The sequence below is a fragment of the Panthera leo genome, chromosome B2 (genome assembly GCF_018350215.1).
Source record: "Panthera leo isolate Ple1 chromosome B2, P.leo_Ple1_pat1.1, whole genome shotgun sequence".
Classification (NCBI taxonomy): domain Eukaryota; kingdom Metazoa; phylum Chordata; class Mammalia; order Carnivora; family Felidae; genus Panthera; species Panthera leo.
The window spans coordinates 32,182,132-32,201,266 of NC_056683.1; the positions used below are offsets into that span (position 1 = coordinate 32,182,132).

Genomic DNA, 19,135 nt, shown 5'->3' on the forward strand with positions numbered 1-19,135 from the left:
TTGGGTTCAGTTATACTATTTGCAGTTGCTTATGTTTAAATCAATTTTCAATTAATTAAAGTTGTAAATTTACAAACAGATTTTCTTTAAGTTTTTAAGTTTAACTTGCATAACTTGGATGTTCTATTTAGAAATCTTGTAATTTTTGTATAAAAATAAAAGCAATAACTTGTTCCTTGATTAATGTTCAATTAGCCCATGGGCTTGACATATTAAATTTGCTTGAACATTACTCTTGCCACTTACAAAGCTAGCTAATTAAATTCTCCTACATATTTAAACTACATTTATAAATTTAATATACTGGATTTTTTCAAGCAACTCAAATTCCTCATAGGGCAAATTTACAAGTCAAACAAGAAAAAACCTTAAGCATGTAAATGACTCTCATAAGCCTAATAATTCAAGCTTCTAAATGTAGCAAATCAAGTTATCTTAAAGATTTCAATACTGTTTACAAACATAATCAAATTACTGATACCTTTCAGCTTCAAATTACAAGTCTAAGATAAATTACATAATTCAATTTGAAATCACAAGACTAATCTATCAGATTCTCTAACATGCCAACTTCTTTTAAATATTATACACATATTAAAAAAACACACAGACTGTCTCAGTCTTCAAAAATCTTTTTCCTGACCTTACACAAATGAAGTAACATTATGGACTTACTTTACTTTTTTTTTATTTAAAAAAAATTTTTGTTAATGTTTATTTATTTCTGAGACAGAGACAGAGCATGAGTGGGGGGGGGGGGTGGGCAGCGAGGGAGGGGGACACAGAATCCGAAGCAGGCTCCAGGCTCTAAGCTGTCAGCACAGAGCCCGACGCAGGGTTCAAACTCACAGACTGCGAGATCATGACCTGAGCTGAAGCAGCCGCTCAACCGACTGAGCCACGCAGGCGCCCCTGGACTTACTTTTAGTCATTTCTATTTTCCTCCTGGAGGTGGTGGTAGAATAAAGTGTTTTCTGTTCCTATTTTTCTTGCCATAATTCTACAATCATCTTATTGATTTTTCCCTATAACTAAAGAAAAGTCTGATAATTGTCCTTCTAAATGTAAAACTTGGTTTAAACAAAACTAATAAATGTATTAATTTATATTATTTATCTATGCAAAGTAACAAAAATAACACTTATGTTAGAGTGAATGATGCAACTAACCATTACTTTATACCATCCTGTTCTTCCTTTAGTATACTTTTTTTCTTCATCTGTAAAATGGGAATAGTAATTTCTGTCTTAGAGAGCTATACAGCCAAACGAGACATCTGTCATAAGTATAATAACTCAACACATGTTCATTTCCTCCTTTCTCCTTTTTTGCCACTACAGCATTTCCCGAAAACTCAGATTAATGTGGAGAAATCCCAGGGTCTCTCTTTCTTCTAAGTGTAATGGGTACGGGGCATATCCAGGAGGCGTTTTGTGAGACGGAAGACAAACGACTTTCTCTGGAGAGGAATCCCTCTCCTCACTCTGATCCCTCCACTGTCCACAATGGGGTTTTGAGATGATTTAATGTTTTAAAAAATAGAAATAGGGGTGCCTGGCTGGCTCAGTTGGTGGAGCAGTGACTCTTGATCTTGGGGTTGTGGGTTTGAGCCCCACGTCGGGCATAGAGATATCTTTTAAAAAATGGAAATAATGTGGATACGGTATTTATATCTTTGTTTAAAGGATGTGTTAAGGATTCTAAGTCCATATGAAGACAGTCTCTTCTATTACACTACATGTTATACTATACACTATACTATACATATACTATATACATATATACTATATACATATATACTATATACATATATACTATATACTATACATATACTATACACTACATGTTATACACTATATTACATATCACTATATAATGGGGGGGGGGCGGGGAGGAGGGATTTCCCCACACCCTCACTAGGGTAGCACTTTGCTCTGAACCTACACAGAACTCTTCTCTCACACAGGCCAGCAGCATTGTTACTCAGGCTCCTAGAAACCTCGTTCTTTTTCAGTAAACACGGGAACCCATATCTCTAAGCCCAACCCAGAACTTCCCTTGCACTCTGATTCACAACACCCCCAATTCAGAGATGCTGGACGGTGCCAAATTCACCCCATCTTTCCCTGGTGTGGTCCACCTGAGAATTTTACCAAGAAAATGATCCCATTCTAGAGGAAGCCTCACTGCCTGCTAGACATGAATTGGAGAAGTTGCTCTCAGTAAAGTCAGAGGTCAGGTGAGAAAGGGGTCAGATCCAAACATGAGAAGGTTGGTGAGTGCAGCCTGTGTGGGGCCAATCATCACAGAAGTCTGAATGTTGCGAAGTAGTTTCACTGTGTGATGTGATGAAGCAGGCAACTTTAAAGAACTGTCTTCCTGCTGTGTTCTTAGACAAAGCTGGGAAAAGTTGAAGCATTAGGCACCAGGAATGATTCCAAGATTGCAAAGCAAGAGTTGAGATAAGTGGAGCAGAGAGTTCTTCTGATTTGCATGTTGATTTCAACAATGGACGCCTACTCAAATGTTACTCTTCAGATGTCACTTGCACACCTTCATGCTCTCCCCTCCATTTGGTTGCCAAATCCCATACTCCAGGTGGAGGGAGATTCTGTGGCTTTAGCCCCTTCAGCTATTAAGTGACTTTCTCAGAAAAGTCTGTTTTCTGCTCATATTAGTTCATCACCTGACCTTGGTCTTGTGACGCTGCCCCTCTACTGGATCATTCATACAGTTTGCTGGGGATCTGCTACCTGTCCTATGCTCAATAGGCCAGATCACTGCTTTTTGTTCCCTTATTATCCGGTGGGCTGAATTTCCCCTCCCCCTCATCTTTGATATGCCATAGTCTGGTGTTTACCTTTTTAACATGTCCAGCAATTGGTGAACATGCCCCAGAAGCTGGGTTTGCTGGTTTTCTGGTTCCTGACCTTTGGACACTTCCAGCAATCTTTGGTAATTCCATTCCATCTCTCCCTCTCTGTCAGGCACGCGCGCGCGCGCGCGCACACGCGCGCACACACACACACACACACACACACACAGGATTAGAGATTGAATTAAATCCATATTTTACAAGTGTCTTTGATCGGGGCCTTTACATCTGAGGTGGGTACAACTGGAGCAGAATATGGTGGTGGTTTTATTTTAATTAATGAATTAATTTTAATTTATTTCAAAGCTATTCAGATGGTTAGGTCATAAAAACTTATTCAGTTCACTGAGTGGTTTGGGCAAAGGAAGGATTTTGTCTGGATGGACACCTAGTGACCTGAAATAAACTTTTTTCAGACGAGGTAAACTAGCAGACACATGAAGGTAAACTGTGGGGTGGGGCGGGGAGGCAGGGAAATGCTGGGTACAAGGCAAGGTGGATTTCATACCCACACCGCACAACTGAGCAGAGGACACCCAAACACGCTTCTCTCCCGGGGCTGGACTGCCCCAAATCACTGGCCCCAAAGACTCAGGAATCTAGACCTCTTTGATGGAAACGAAGCTACGATTTCAGAAGAACCACCATTTTGAGAATTTAACTTCCTTAATATCTGCGGAATCCATCTGCTCCCCTGCACCCCCATAAACCCCTGCCTTATCCTATGCCTCCCAACTTCTCACGCCTTCCTTTCGGCAACCCCGGAATGCACTTAGATTTCGGTTTTGGAAACTTCATTCTGGCGGAATAAAGGGTGGAGTGGAGGGGACCAGGGTAGACTCCAGCCAAACGTTTTGGGGCTCCTCATGCCTTACAGGATAGAATTCCAACTCCTTCCTTACAGGGGCAGAGACCACCACAGCTCGCGCCACTGCCAGCCCGCCTTCTTCCAATGAAAGTCTTCCAGCGGTTCTCAAAACCCAGTGGGGAGGTGCGCCCGGGGGCCCCGCCCACCAGAGGGCACGCTGGCGTGCTCGGTGCGGCGACGGCCATCTTGAATCCGGGCAGCCCGCCCACCTCCGCGGTCTGCTGAGCCCTGGGGCGGTGGTGCGGCGGCTGCGCGCGGGGGTTAGAGGGGAAGGCTATACCCCCTCCCCGCTGACCCCTTGGCGGGCCTGTGCTGCAGACCAACGGCCCCGTTCCCCACCTGGGCGGCTTCTACGTAAAACTTCGAGCCAGTACCCTGGTGGCAAGTGCCAGCTCCCGCCCGTTCTACCTGGTGACTCTGGGCAGGTACCTCAGTTTCCTTTATATAACTGTAAAGTTGGGAGTTTAAAGCCCCAGCCCCACCTCCCAATCCCCCAGGTCACCAGCTATAAAATCTACTGATTGGGCGTGGATGATAAATTCTCCGCATAAGGCTTGGCTCGTAGTATGTGTTCGGTGTAGGTTGTCTGTGAACTTTCCCTGCAGATTGCAGGCTGCTTTGTAGCCACCACCCTTCCAGCTGCAGGGAGGCGGGATATCCAAGGGTGCAGTCTGTACTTGGACTGTTTGAAGACCAAGTCCGAAGGGAGAGGGGATTGGCAAGACCCCCTCAGGGAGTGCAAGTGAAGCCCCTAAATCCTTTAGGACTTGCACGTGACCATTTTGGAAAGGTGTCAGAAACACAGACCAGGGTGCCCAGGACTGGAAAGACTTTGGAACATTTGAACGCCCCCGTGCTTGTTATTTTTATTACTCCTAGCTGCCTTTTCCCATAGGGACTCCTATGTAGCACAAAATTCCTGGAATCAAAAGCCCTGTGTGTGCTGGTTGTGGGGGACATGGGGAAGAGAGGACTGGGACACTGTGTCCCAGGCAGAGCCAGGTGTGGGGGTGAAGGGCTTTTTGGGCCAGCATGGATGGAGGCCCCAGGGAGAGGCATTCAAAGCAAGCCTAAGGTGGCCTCTAGGAGTCCCCAGGCATATGCCAGAGGCTCTACCAGCCAGAGCCCAGCAACTTGGAGTCTCCCAACTTCCTAAAAGGTGGGAAACTTGCCTGGGACACAAAGAGATGAGAAGTGCCTGGAGAAGGGGCTAGGAAAGGTGGGGAGGGGCCTAGGCCTTGTAGGGGGCTGGGGCCTGGGAAAACCACACCCAGCCCTCTACCTGATTCTGGAGGCCTAATATGAGCTTTTATCCAGTAATAAACCAGGTAAGTGTGAGGCTCGCCCAGGCTCCCCCAATCCAGCCTGGCGGAGGGACGGGTAGCAGAGGATATAAAAATTACCAAATGGGAATCAGAGATTGCAGTTTATTTCAGACACACTCAGAAGGTGGGGGCTGGCCAGTGGGTTCCGTCTGCATCCCCTCCCTGCATTTGGCTTAATCTACCCCCAAACCCCTAGACTGTGCAAGATAGACAAGGCATTCCCACCCCACCCACAGGAGGGGCTTAGGCAGGTGAGGAGTGTGGAGAGTGGGGGGTCAGGGGGGTGTAGAGTTCAAGTATTCACAGTTTCCCCATCCACACCCCCGGATTACACTGTGCCCAGGCCGTGAGGGAAGATCCCAACCCCAGGGTTCCTAGTGGCATTAACAACTCTTTTCTCAGAAACCTCAAGACGAGTTCCTTACCCCCTTTCCCTGACAATAACAAACCAGTCCTAAATTCTGTAGTCTGGGCAAGGAGGGAACCTCAGCACTCCACTTACCCAAGACCCCTCCTTCCTTATTTGGAGTGATGGGGGCAGGGTGGGCTTCACTTGTAGTGAATAGGTTGGGTTTAAGTGGTAATATGTGAGGGGAGGGGAGAGAACTGAGGATCTTGGGAGGGGGGCTTGGGGGCTGCTGATGAGGTTCTGACAGCTCTGGTCTGCACCCCCAACTCCATCTCTACCCCACACTGAGGCCCAGAATCCCTGAGAGTCCACTGCAACGGTGATATGGGGTGGGGGGGAGTGGAGCAGCGGGAGAGCTTAGGAAGGGCCAGGGCTGGGCTCCAGGCCCAGCAATCAAGCTCTGACCTTCTAGAACACCTAGCTGAATCCTGGGGAACACAGGGTCTACTAACTCCCACACCCAGACTTCCTGGCGTGGGGAGAGTGGTGGGAATGGGTGGGGGGAGGGTCCTTCCAAGGGTATTACATAAAGATATAACCATTAAAAATTTTGAGGGGAGAGTGACTCTTAGCCTCTTGCTTCCCCAAGATGTGAATCTCCCCAGTGCCCAATAGATAGGGCTGAGGGTGTCCCAGAGAGCTGAGGAAGAAGGCTATAGCCCCTCTCTGACAGGATGGGGCCCAGAGAGGGGGCCCATTAGCACCATGCAATGTTGGGGCACCCCTGGCAGCCTAACTGACCCCCATGCAGGGGCCCTCCCAAAGCTGGAGTGTCCACTTGCTAAAGCTTCTGTATTCTTGAGGGGGGACCCCTGTAGAGAAGGGGGGGATGGGAGACGGCTTGGCTGAAGCCCAGGCAGGGGTCTCAGCTAGGACCCCAAAGGGCCCCTCTGGGAGTCATGATTTGAAGAATCTTCGTACCACAAACTGGCCCAACAGAACCACAGACAGAACTATCAGCACGTTCACGATGGGGCCATTTCCCAAGTTCAGGGCTGCCACCTGCCAAGAGACAGAGATAGAGGGCTGACGGCACATACAGGCACTCCAGGGCTGGGGTGGGGCTGGGAGAGAGGCAGCCCCAGCAGCAGGGAGGAGGCTGCCGACACTTGGGCACTTACCCAGCCGCCCCTCTGCGCAATCCACCGGGCAATGCAGTGACGCAGCATGACGTCGACCACCAGTTTGGTCACCTGGCCCAGGAAGCCGGTCAGGCCGTGCTGGTAGATGTGTAGAGCCAGGCGGTAGCCAAAGCCCAGGAGAGCCACCACTCGGCCCCAGTTGATGCCGCTCTCAAATAGACTGCAGGTAGAGTGTTGATATCGTCAGTGGAGACCCCCAGAGGGCCCTTCAGCCTGCTTCTCCTCTCCCACCGTCCGGTGGCAACCCCCCCCACTCCCAGCTGGAAAGCAAAATGGCTTAGCTGTGACTCAAGGTGGCAGAGGTTGCCCCAGCCTGGCCTCAGTTTGGGAAGAACCTGCATCTCTGTGAAAGGAGGAAACTCAGAGGGCGTCTGAGCGGGGTGCTGCCGCCAGGTTGTGGCCCCAGCGCCGCAAGTGCAGAGGGGCAGAGAGCAGTGAGGGCAGAGCAAGCGGACGGAAGCAGCAGGGAGATTACCTGTGGGTGTTGCTGCTGGCCTGGCAGCCCGAGAGACGGCAGAGAGAAAAGGACAAAGAGGAGGTTAGGACAGGACCTGGAATCAGAGTGGAGTGGGGGAGGCCTCGAAGGACAGGGGCAGGATGTTTCAGCTCTGGGCGCTAATCCTAGATCAGTCGCCTCCTCCTACCTTCACCCCAGCTTCAGTCACCTCGACGCTGACTCCTAACCCAGACGTAACAGCAGATGACACCTTTAAGTCCGGACACTGTTCTAAGCGTCTTTCCTCTATTTTACAGACGTGGGGACTGAGGGCCATAGATTCACAAAGCCAGTAAGTGGCAAAGCTGAGATTTGACCCAGGCATGTGGGCTCTCTAACCACACCAGATGGCCTTTCGGACGCCACCCTGTAGCAAAGGGAAGCCATTTCCAGGACATTAGCAATCTGACCATTTTTGGTATGAAATATGGTTCCAGATCAGAAGGCCAGCTGTGTCTCAGCTGGGCTGGGGAGCTCTGGGGACATCCCTACTCCGGCATCTCTATAGTCCTGATCTATCTGGTACAGTCCCGAGTGCCCAAGCTCACAAGAGCTGTGAGCTTGTATACCAAAGAGGAGCTGGGGCCCAGAGTCTGGGGCCCAGGAGTCTGGGGCCCAGAGAGAGAAAGACAGGGCCCGAGGCCATGTGTGAGTCAACAGCAGACAAGGGGTGGTGCACATGTCTCTTGACACTGACAGAGAAGCGTGTATCTCCCATCCCACTGGCAGGGCACAGTGCGGGGGTGACAGCACAGCACAGAGGCCGGGGCCAGGGCTACCTCGAGGCAATCTTGGTGAAAAGTTCATAGGCGTTCTCTGCTGTGGGTTGCAGGCGCTGCAGCATGGCCTGGAACTCTGAATCATAGCGCTGGTTGATGTTGTCCCCAATGATAGCGAGCTGCCGACCCACCTGCCCCATGGTGCTGGAGAAAAGAGGCAGGTAGGTGAGCAGGCAGAGGGCGGGCAGGGCTGGGGCCTGGACTCGGGGAGAAGGGGTTCTGCCCAAGATGCCCCTGGCCTTGTGGACCCCTCCTTGGAAATTCCTGACCGTGTTCTTAGACATGAGGGCAGAGCACAGGATCACAGGACAGGCATATTCTATAAAGGGTCCAAGATCCCTGATCGGTGGGGGGGGAGGGGGGGGGCAGGGGCAGGGGGAGCCCCAAATAAAAAGGGTCTCCCCAGTTCCCAGGACCTGCACAGCAGCCCCATGTGAGCCTCCGCCTCCCTGAAGATATCCCCGTGGGCCCAGAGGGCCATTGCTCACCTGCTAGGTTCTAGGGGCAATGTGACTATTTCTGGGTCAGTAGGCGCAGCTGCCCCCTCAGCCTCCTGCTCCTGCTGATAACGGTGAAAAACATAGCTGCGGAAAACCTCCTCGGTGTCCCGGGCTACCTGCTCCTCTGAGGATCAAAGCCAGGAGTCAGGGAGGAAGGGCTGGACGGCCCCATGCTTTGTGGATGGGTCTTTCTTCCTCAAGGCCTCGGCTGTCCTCACCCGTGAACAGAAGTGTCCCTACTCCAGCCCTTAGTTAACAACTAGTGCTTATCGCGTATAGGATATTTTTCTAGCACGTTTCACTGAAGCCTCATAATAGCCTTCTGAAGCAGACGAACACCCCAGTGTACAGGTGGGGAGCTGAGGCACGGGGTGTTTACATAACTTGTACAAGGTCACACAGTCAAGAATGAGCAGTGGAGCCAGGACATAATCCCAGGCATGTGGGCCCCTGAGTTTTAGTGTGTACAGGCTGGGTAGCCCTTATGGCTCGGGGAATGTGGGAAACAAAATTTAGAATTGCAGCTTTGGGTCCAGAAGAGTTACATAGGGACACGGTGACATACAGGGGACTGAACCCAAAGCCCAGGGAGCAGTCTGTAGTGGGCTGGGAATCGCAGCCCTTTGATGGTCCCCTTGGAAAAGGGAAGAAAGGCAGCCATCTTACTTCCTCCCCAAAGTCATAACAATCGCTTTCACCAGTCAGCAGGGCTGCCGGGGTGATAAGCCTAGGAACTTCCTTCTTTCTCCTACGGTAGGAATAGAATAGCCACGCCCCACTCTTCATTCTTCTCCTCACCCCCCTCCTGCCTCTCCCTTGAGATGGCGTGGTGCCCACCTCATGCTCACTCCCAGGCCTCTCCTAGCCTCTGCCCCCCAACCCCAGGCCCAGACTCCTCCCCACTCCCAGGGCTTAACCTGGACTGCACTCCAGCTTCTGAGGTCACCTGCACACACCGGCACTGGGTGGGGAGATGCTTTCTGCTTTACCCAAGGTGAGTGAACGGGGGCAGGAGAGCCTGCCTGTAAGTCTGGCCTGGCCCTGTCCACTCCTGCTCTCTCCATCCTCTCAGACAGCCCTGGTGGCTGTGGGATGGGGGAGGAGGGCAGAAAGACCCTTACCGGAAGTAGCAGACGGGGCAGGCTCTTCACACTCCTGCCTGGGAGGACCTGGGCCTTGCCCGGATGCCATTTCTCAGGTCCCAGTGGAGGGCAGCGCTAGCCTGTGGGGACGAGTGAGAGACAGCAGAGATGGGGACGGGCAGGGGCTGTTGATGAGGGGGAGGGTCCCCCACTCCCCCAAAAGACCCCTCCATCCTAGCTCCAGCCAAGTCTCATTTCACCACCTTGGGTCCCTGTGGAGTCTGTCGGCAGAATCAGAACTTACTGAGCATTTCACTAGCAAGAGAGAGCAAGAAAGGCAAGGCAGTCAGGATTTGTACCTAGGGACCTGGACCCCGAAGCCAGGGCCCTGGGGAGGGGTGGTTGGAGTAGTGCCCTCGTGGGTCTCAAGTCCTCTTCCACCTCGCTCCTGGGTAAATGAGGCTGGTTGCAGAGGCTGGGGTTCCTTCTGCTGCTCCTGGGGCCTCCTGCACCCTCTCTAGCACACCCTTACCACAGGATTACCACCTTCTAGCCAATGACCCGTGAAACTTGTGCTCGGAGGTCCCACTTCCCCTTGGCTGGTCAGTGCACCCCTGTTTTCCAACTCAGGCCTGTTAGCTACGAACACTTCCTGAGCACCTATGGTATACTTCTACTGCTCCCCCAGGGGTGTCAGACACTGAAAATGCACATTAACCCAGCAAGGTAAGCATCATCATGCCCCTTTTACAGGTGGGAAAAGTGAGGCACCAAGAAGTTGGGGCCCGAGGCCACATAGCCACTCAGGGAGTCAGGGTGGTAATCTGAATTTCCATGAGTTCATACGCTCAATACTCGCATAAGATTTACTTTCCAGTTTGTGGACCTCAGAGGGTACCCTTTCAAGACAAGATCACCTGTTTACATCCTACCTTGGCTCTTCCCATTCCTGCCTTGCCGTGAGCTGAGGAAGTCTTCTCCACAGCTCTCCCACCCCGCCCCCCACCTGACATGTACCCCCACCACATACCTGCTGTCCTGTCCCTGGCCCCAGTTTTCCTCTTTGCTCAATCCTGGCCACAGCCCTGATCTGCTCTGTGAACCCGCAACAGAGGGAGTATTTCCTGGACGTGAGCTGTTTCACTTTCAGTTCTCACCCCTTCATACCCACCCCAAAGCTGCCTCCATCACTCTTTGGGGGAAGTGGCCTTCCTCCTACCTCGGGGGAAGGCCCGGTCCCACCCTGGGCCGAGCACAGCCACCTCCTCCTCCCAGGGAGGACCTGACTACCCTCCTCCCCGCCCTATCCTCCTGCCTCTCGGGCCTGGGGCCATTTTCGAAAGTGCCCCAAGGCAAGAGCTCTCCGGAAGGTGTGGAGGAAGGCTCTCCACCCCTCCACTTACTGGGGGCAGGGATAGGGAGAAGCCCGACCCTCCCTTCCTCTGTCCCTGGGCGCCAGCTTGAAACAGATCTTTGCCTGGCACGCCCCCATCCCTGCTCCTTCCGGAAGATGCCGTTCCCTCTCCCCTGGTCCCTGAACGAAACCTGGAACCCCCAGGACAGCAGGACAGGAGATTGCTGATTGCACCACCAACTCTCTCTGCCGCTACCCCAGGGGCTCACTGCTGGGGAGTAGGTGAAACATCAGAATGGCCCCCAGGGCCAGAGGCCTATGCCGACCTGGGCCTACCCTTGCCCTCATCCAAGTGGCCTGACTTCCTGGTAAGGGGAGTCCATTGCTCTCTACTTGCTGGGCTTAGAATATTCCCCAGGGGGAGATGCCTGGTTGGGCTGCAGACCCAGTCTAGGGCTCCTAGGGCAGCAGGAAGCACCAGGAAAGTTCTCTCCCTGACCTTGACCTTGGCTCCGATCTCCACTTCCACCCCCCACCCCACCCCGCCCCAGACTGCTAAAGGACCTGGTTCTTTGGCACCCGATTTGACAGGAAGGGCAATGGGGGAGCTGTCTGAGGGGAAGCCAGAGGGAGCCCCGGCTGGATCAGGCCCCCAGCAGACATTGGCGGAGCTGCCCAGGCAAGTCTCCAGGCCTCCCTGTCCCCACCTGGCTGCCTGCAGGCTCCTTGTACCCCCTGGGCCTGGGGCTGCCGAAAGCCGGGAGGATGGGCAAGACCCTCCCACCTTACCTGCCAGGACCCTCGCCCAGGCCCGGGATGGCTCACAGGGCCGAGGCCAGAGATCCTGAGGGGCCAGCGGCTGCTCCTGGGGGTCGGGTGCCCAGGCCCAGCTTCCTGGAACAGGCGTCAGTACAGTCCCGATGTCTGGACGCGGCTTCTGCTTGCCCCAGCTTGGCCCTAGGGACCCGCGAGGCTGCCCGGATCCTAGACGTGCCGGCTCTTCCCGGCTCCAATTAGCTCCCTCTAGAGGAAGTCGCTGTGTGGCCGCCGGATGCTGATGAAGGGCCTATAGCCTGAGGGTCGGTCTGGGCTAGTCCGCAGAGGAGGTGCTCCACCCTTTACACTTGGCCCCGGTCAGGTGGCAAGGCTCCCCTTCTCCCACTTCTGATTCCCAGTCCCGGTCTTTGATCTTTACCCTCTTTCATGAATCAATACCAATAAAAAAGGCAGGATGGCTTAAGCACCACAGTGTGCCTTGCACTTTAGTTACCATTCTCTCATTGAATCTTTTTTTTTTTTTTAAACGTATGGTACTAGCTTTATTAATTTATTTGGGGGGGGGTGTGCATGCACGCGCGTGCACACACACACACACTCACACGCAAGCAGGGGAGAGACAGAGGGTGAAGGAGAGAAAGAATCTTAAGCAGGCTGCACACTCAGCGTGGAGCCCAATGTGGGGCTGCATCTCACTACTGTGAGATCATGACCTGAACCGAAATCAAGAGTTGGATGCCTAACCCATCAGGCCACTCAGGTGCTCTTACTGAATCTTTTCAATAACTCTTGGAAGTAGACGCTGTCCACTGCACCCGTTTTACAGACGAACAAACTGAGGCTCAGTGGGCTTAAGGAACTCACAGGGTCACTAAGCTGGGTTTATAATCAAGTCTATAGGTGTCGTGGGAAATAATAATACTAACTTGAGATTCAACGTGCAATTAAGACGGGCACACAGGCACCCTGGTGGTCTCTAGAGATTTGAAATCCTAAAGGTGACAGGCAAATAAACAGAGATGAAAACAGGGGTGCATGGGTACCACCTGAGGATGTGCAAGTGGATGCTGAGAGGCAAGAAAAGAGGGAGGATAGACACTGTCTGGCTGTGAGGAGTGGATTTGAAAGACAAGCCAGGTGGAGAGAGTTGTGTGCAGAGGCCCCAAAAGCCCCTGCCCCATTCCCAGTCCAAGGACCCCCAGCTTCCTCTGCCTGCTCCCCACCCCCATGCCTTCTGGAGCCTCATTAGCCACCTCATTAGCCTCCAGTCTGCCTTCCCGTACCTTTTCCCCCTGCCTCATCGACCTCCTGCCCTCTCTGCCCCCAACGAATCCCCTCTACCATGTCTTCTTCCCAGACTCCCCATCACTCCCCTGCCCTCCCCCCGCCACCCCCGGCCTTTGCCTTCTAGAACTCTTGGAAGTTTCCAACTGGAAGTTTTAATTTGAAAACTCCTCCTGTTCTTAAGCAGTTGGTGGGGTGGCTGTGACGGCCCCACCCTTCGAGTCAGGGTCTCTCTCGGGATGGAGGCCCCAGCTCCAAACCGTCAATCCCGAATTTTGGGCCGTTCCTCCGTGTTCCGCTTTTTCCGTAGCCTGGTGGGGAACAAGGGCAGCCCAAAGAGCTCTGACAAGACCCCGATAGGGAGTCGGACATGCCCCTTGCGAGAGCAAGCCGCCACTCCATTGGTGATGAACCGCCATGGAGGGGTGGGGAGGAAGGAGCCAAAGCCATCCACCACACTACCCTACATGCTGTCTGTGGCCTTGCCACGGCAGGACCCCTTGGGGCTAGGGATGGGGGACACAGGGGCCCAGACCCCTACCCCCATGGAAGTCCTGAGGGTGGGGGCCCAGGGTGTAGAGGTGAAGCCTGTCCTGCCCAGGAGAAGCCAGGAGGTGCTGGGCAACCTGTCTGGAAAAGAGGAAACGGAAGAAGAGAAGGAGGAGGCGGTAGGGGAGGCCTCCGGGGATACAGAGACCTCAGACAGGTGAGGGACCGGGCTGTGGATGGCGGGCGGGAGCCTGGGATGGGGGTACTGGGGCAAGGATATGGGAGGACCCCAATTGAGGAAGGCCCGGGAATGTGGGTCTTCAGATGGGTAGAGGACTGGAATAAGGCACGGGGGTTGATGGAGGGACAGATATATCAAGGATGGGAAGGAGCCTGGGGGTGAGAGTATTGGGCGGGGGGCAGAGATGGGGTGGGTCTTCCCACCAGTCAGGGGATGTGGGTGGAGGCCAAAGATAGAAGAAAGACAGGCTGGGGACTGGGACGAGAGAGTGCCAAGGTGAGCCAGGCCACCATGGCTTCCCAGCTCCTTCCTGGTCCTCACTCCACCCTGCCTTCCCTCCCCACTCTCTCCCTCCTCATTCCCACTCCCGTGTGGACCTGGCACCACTCCCTGTGAGGAAAGGGCCCACCTCCCCCTCTGCTCCCCACCTTCCTCCTCACTCTACCTTCAAGGGAAGATAGCCCCCTGTACGATGAGGACCCCAAAAGGCCCAGCAGGGAACTGTTGGAGGCAGGAGGGTGGAGGGGGCTGAGCAGGGCCTATAGGAGGGCCCTTGGGGACTTTGGGGGGTTTAGGGAGCCTTTGCCACATGTCTGGGCTCCACCTGCTACCCCCATCTGACTATGCTTTGGGATCAGGGGCCACTTTGCCCAAGCTTTGGAGTTGGAGCAAGGATGCCTGCAGAGGGCCATGGGGCCACTGGAGGTCGGCCCCGAGACCTTCACCAGGGAGGAGGAGAAGGAGTGTCTGCTTGATGGTGAGTGTGGTGGCCACAGGTGTCAGGCCAGTGCCAGAAATAGATCCTGTACCTCAGACTCCTCAGGGGTGTGGGGCCTGGAAGGACACAGGATAGTCTGAGGGAATGCTGAGGGCAGGCTGCGTGGATCGGAGTCCATTCCATTCCCCTATGCCAAGTCGTGTGATAGTGGCAAGTTGCTCCCCGCTTCTGTGTCTCAGTTTCCTCATCTGAGAGGAATGAGACCATAACAGTATCTATCTCAGAGGGCAGTTGCAATGAGTCAATGAACTGTCTTTTGCAAAGTGCCTGGTACTGTGCTGAGCACATAGTAGGTGTTTGCTAAAGAAAATGAGGGAACCTCCCCCTCACTTCAGCCTGCTCAGTGCCCTTGCCCTCCTCGGCCTGGGCCTGGGCCTGGACCTGGGCTGCCCCTTGTTCCTGTCAGCCTGTCAGTGACACTGCACCTTCATAGGAGACCTCAGGCTGGCCTCTTCGAAGGTGGGGACAACTCCTTGGAACCGCCGCCTCCTCACCTTGTACAAGCAGCTTCAGAAATCAGCCGTCGCCAAGGTCTGTAGAACCAGGCTGGGGCAGTGGGGGGTGGGTGAAGCCTGGTTGGGGCTCCTCCTCGCATTTGGCTGGGCCCCAGGATTTGGGGCTTGGGCAAACCCCTCGTAACCTGGTGGGTTCCCTCCTGCTTTTTGTTTTATCTGGGGGTGGGGCTGCACGCTTGGGTCCCTGTCATCCTCACCTGCTCAGTGGCCCGGCATGCCCTCAGTTTCCTCTCAAGGAAGGCTTGCCTGATGAGGAGAAAGGCAAGGAAGAGGAAATGGAGGAAGAGGACAGCTCATTCAAGGTCTGTGTCCCAGGCATTGTCACCCTGCAGTCACCGCTGCATAAGACTTTTAGGTCAACAGATACAGTGGGTAAGTGTGGCGCCCAACCTGCCCTCCTCAGGCCAAGGGGGCTCCACTCTGGCCCTGACTCATAGGTGTGATACCAGTTCTTACCACCAGGTGGTACCAGAGGACCTAAGATGACCACTGGAGAAGGGGTTGCAGGGGGACCAGTGGGTGGCTCAGCAGGAGCTGCAGGCTAGGTCTAGCTAGAGTCCTCCTTTCTCAAGGTTTGGGGGGGCAGTGAGGTGGGGATTGTGACTACGGCTTGCGCTCCAGAAGCATCACCCACTCCCAACCCAGAATTCTAACTTGTTCAGTGGGCATCTCCATCCCCGATTTTCCCATCACACCCTGCTGTTGACGGTGCCCCAGCGCTACCCAGACATTGTGAACAGATGACTCAGTGGTAGTGATATGACATGATAACATCACATGATCATTGTTGACATTCACATAGCCATTACTATGGGCCAGACCCCCTTCTGAGCACTTTTCGTGAAATACCACTTCGCAACTCTGAGGTAGGTCCTATTTTAATCTCTATTTCGTTGTGAGGAAACTGAGGCACAGAGAGGTTAAGTAACTTGTCCAAGGTCACACAGTAGTAGGTGGCAGAGCTGGGATTTGAACCTAGGCAGTTTGGGTAGTTCCAGATCCTTGCTCTTGAGTCTGTGGCTGGTGGAGAGTGGAGGCAGATGTCTGCCCCTTGCACGCTCTCCCCACGAGGGGAAGAAACTCACACTCATGCAGGTGGGAGGGAGCGCTTGGCAAGTGAGTTTGCTGGCAAAGTCAGGGAGGTGGGCGGGTAGTATCTGGCTGGTTCCAGCTAATGGAAAACATAAGGGCTGGGGCTGGGGGTGACCAGGGACTGCACACGGCTGGGATGAGGTCTGGAGAGCCGGAGCCGCCTGCCTGTCCCATGCCCATCTCTCTGACTCTCAGGTTTCGTGGAGTCGGAGTTAAAGAAGCTTTTGGTAGTACAACGGGAGTCCCGCCTCTGGAAGATGGGCAGTCATGAGGGCCGGGAGCTGCTGACCCAGCCAGAGATCACCCTGGAGGAGGCAGGCATTGTGGACGGCCAGGTAGGCCTGGCCTGTCCCGACCATCACCCCCTGTGTGAAGGCACTAGAGAGAGCGGGGCCTCCCACTCCATCGGCTCCTGGCCCTGACTCCAGCCTCCCACTGTCTGGGTAGGGAAGGCACAATCCCTTCTTGGTGGTGGTATTTCTGAGTAGGACCTTGAAGCCCTGTGCATACACACACTTCTCCGTCAGTCTCTCTCCATCAGTCTCATCAGAGAGAGAGTCCCAAAATCCATTAAAATTAAAAAAATAAATTTTAATGTTTATTCATTTTTTGAGAGAGAGAGATAGACAGACAGAGAGACAGAGTGCCAGCGAGGGAGGGGCAGAGAGAGAGAGGAAGACACAGAATCCAAAGCAGGCTCCGGGGTCTGAGCTGTCAGCACAGAGTCTGACAGGGGGCTTGAACTCACAAACCATGAGACCGTGACCTGAGCCAAAGTTGGACGCTTAACCCGACTGAGCCACCTAGGTGCCCCCACTAAAAAAAATTTTTTTAATGTTTATTTATTTTTGAGAGAGAAAAGAGAAAGAGTATAAGCGGGGGAGGGGTAGAGAGAGAGGGAGGCACAGAATCCAAAGCAGGCTCCAGGCTCCGAGCTATCAGCACAGAGCCCGACACAGGGCTTAAATCCACAAACCATGAGATTATGCTTGAGATGAAGTTGGACACTTAACTGACTGAGCCACCCAGGCACCCCTAAAAGTCCATTTTTTTTTTTTTTTGAGTCTTAACTTTGCCGTTCACTTGCTGTGTGGCCTTGGGCAAGTCTCTTCCCCTCTCTGAGCCTCAGTTTCCTCATCTGTACGATGAGGCGTTTTGTCTAGGTGGCTTTAAGTCTTCCTTGTACATCTGTAATTCACATAATGTTGCCCTTATTATATTGCTTTCTCTCCCATTCACGCCCACACTTACTCCCACAAACACACATATAGGTTACCTGTCTGTGTCACACCGAGGACCACCCACTGCCCACCTTCCTTGACACTGGCCTTCGAGGTCAGGCCTGTCCCAGACTCTCCTGAGTGCACATGGATGAATCTGTTGTGGAAAAAAATGTGTCCATGTCCTTTTTGAGTTAATTTTCATTCATTCATCAACCCGTTCTTTCATTCGGTGGACATAGGCCCCTGATGGTCTGTGTCGTTTACTTTTGTGGGAAAGTAAAGGAAAGAGAGTCAGGTTCAGAGGCCAAAGCCTTTAGCTGAAGCCCTGCTCCAGCACTGACTTGCTCTGTGACTTTGAATGCAGGCTTTGGCTTCCTGTAAGGAAGGGGACACTGGTGGAAGGATCAGACAAGATGGAGAGGGGCTGCCTGCCAGCCGCCAAGGGCACTCCAGTGTTACGGATATGACTTACCTCCTTGGGGGAATGAATACCAGAAGCGCATGCCCACCAGGCACTGAGGGGCAGCCCTCTCACTGTCCTAAGCCCGCATGCCTGAGTTACAGGAGCCCCTGTGTGCTGTGGGGAACAAGGCCGCGCATCTCACCCTAAAGTACACAGCTGGTCAGCTCTGGCAGGGGCTCTTGCTTTCGCCTTTTCATACTAAAGGGATCTCATCACCTTTCCCGCCCCTTTCTCCTCCCTCTCCCTTCCAGAACCACCCCTGAGCCAGGAGCCACAGTCCAGGGGGTAGCCTGAGCAGAATTGGGGGGCCCTAGGGAGTTTCTGGGTGGTGGCAAGTTGGGTCCCAGCTCAGTCCTCGCTTTGGGGACAGAGCTGCCCCAGGAATATCTTCCTCCTGTGGGTGTTTCAAGGGTCCTATCCTCATCACCGTCCCCCACTCTCTCCTTATCTGTCCTCAGGGACACCAAGCCGAGGGGGAAGGAAGCCGCCCCCCAGCCTTTGGGGAATGCTGGGGACCTAGGGGAGGGGTGCTGAGGCAGCTGAAGCACCACCCTAGGCTGGAGGGAAGGGTGCAGCCCCCCCTTGGTGTGGTGTCCAGGACAGAGGTGAGGGAAGGGAGAGGTTCGCTGGGGTGCCTGACTTCTGGGGCTTCCAAGGATCCCCCCCAAGTTGGAGGGAGAAGGGTCCCTTATTCAGTGGGAGGGAGGTGGCTCAGGGCTGGCGGACTAGGGGCCAGCTGGGCGAATATGAGGGAGGGCCTGGCATGGCCTCAGGGTGCTTATCTCTGGGGATATGAAGGAATGTTCTGGGGGTACAGAGCAGGAAGGGAGAGCCCAAAGATGCTGAGGCACCTTTTCTCACCCACTTCTGCCCCCTAGCACCTGCTCCTGGAGGAGATGGACGAGATGGGAAACTGGCCTCCAGAGTGAAGCTGGTGCTGGCCCCGAGTCTGCCCTGCTCCCGGATCCCTTCAACCCGAATACAGCTTTAGCCTCCCTCTTCTGACCGCACATCCAAGGAGCCCCTGGGGCCAAGGGGTCTTGATATAAATGGAATCCATGTGTCTGCAGGGTGGGCCTGCCCAGCAGAATGTTCCTACCCATCAGACTCAGGCCTGTGATAGTAATAAAACCCACTTTGACTTTTTGGCTTCCTTGGCTATGTGTGGAACCCTCCCCCCCCCCCCTCCCGCCTCATCCTCAAGCTAGGAGCAAGCTCACAAGCTCAAGGCTATCCAGGGTCTCAGTCTAGTCCCCAGTGTGGCAGCCCCAACTGCAGAGTCCTGGGTTCCAGTGGAGGGGCCCCAGTGGGGCATGTGAGCTGGAGGGCAAGAGGTTTGGCGCACCTGCCCTGGGGGTGGGGAAGGACTGGTGGCCCAGAATGCCAGGAGAGCCCCTGCTCCCACAAGACCAGACCCTGTTAGTAGGAGCATCCCTGACTTCC

At 53.8% G+C, this 19,135-nt stretch overlaps 2 protein-coding genes and 1 long non-coding RNA gene across 6 annotated transcripts; 2 read left to right on the top strand and 1 right to left on the bottom strand.

Annotated features, from left to right (window-relative positions):
• The first annotated feature begins 3,960 nt into the window (after window positions 1-3,960).
• LOC122219785 lies at window positions 3,961-11,413 on the top strand. Its single transcript, XR_006202541.1, has 3 exons — window positions 3,961-4,168; window positions 7,948-8,055; window positions 10,107-11,413. It is a non-coding gene; the product is annotated as an uncharacterized LOC122219785 (long non-coding RNA).
• Window positions 5,151-12,129, bottom strand: BAK1 (BCL2 antagonist/killer 1). 2 transcript variants are annotated; one of them, XM_042938473.1, is made up of 6 exons: window positions 11,620-12,129; window positions 9,516-9,616; window positions 8,383-8,518; window positions 7,895-8,038; window positions 6,599-6,779; window positions 5,151-6,479 (listed from the first exon to the last, which is right to left on the bottom strand). In XM_042938473.1, exons 2-6 carry the CDS (start codon window positions 9,583-9,585, stop codon window positions 6,375-6,377), a joined length of 636 nt encoding a protein of 211 aa, XP_042794407.1. In that variant the 5' UTR covers window positions 9,586-9,616; window positions 11,620-12,129; the 3' UTR covers window positions 5,151-6,374. The 2 variants fall into 2 exon arrangements, with proteins under 2 accessions (XP_042794407.1, XP_042794406.1); XM_042938472.1 differs by lacking the exon at window positions 11,620-12,129 and adding an exon at window positions 10,507-10,609.
• A 181-nt stretch (window positions 12,130-12,310) lies between these two features.
• Window positions 12,311-18,838, top strand: LOC122219782 (gametogenetin-binding protein 1-like). 3 transcript variants are annotated; one of them, XM_042938468.1, is made up of 7 exons: window positions 12,311-13,597; window positions 14,260-14,378; window positions 14,833-14,930; window positions 15,139-15,286; window positions 16,202-16,341; window positions 18,151-18,297; window positions 18,571-18,838. In XM_042938468.1, the coding sequence occupies exons 1-7, from the start codon at window positions 13,131-13,133 to the stop codon at window positions 18,619-18,621; spliced, it is 1,170 nt and encodes a 389-aa protein (XP_042794402.1). In that variant the 5' UTR covers window positions 12,311-13,130; the 3' UTR covers window positions 18,622-18,838. The 3 variants fall into 3 exon arrangements, with proteins under 3 accessions (XP_042794402.1, XP_042794404.1, XP_042794403.1); XM_042938469.1 differs by lacking the exon at window positions 18,151-18,297 and having other exon boundaries at window positions 13,008-13,597; XM_042938470.1 differs by lacking the exons at window positions 16,202-16,341; window positions 18,151-18,297 and having other exon boundaries at window positions 12,984-13,597.
• Window positions 18,839-19,135: the final 297 nt, after the last annotated feature.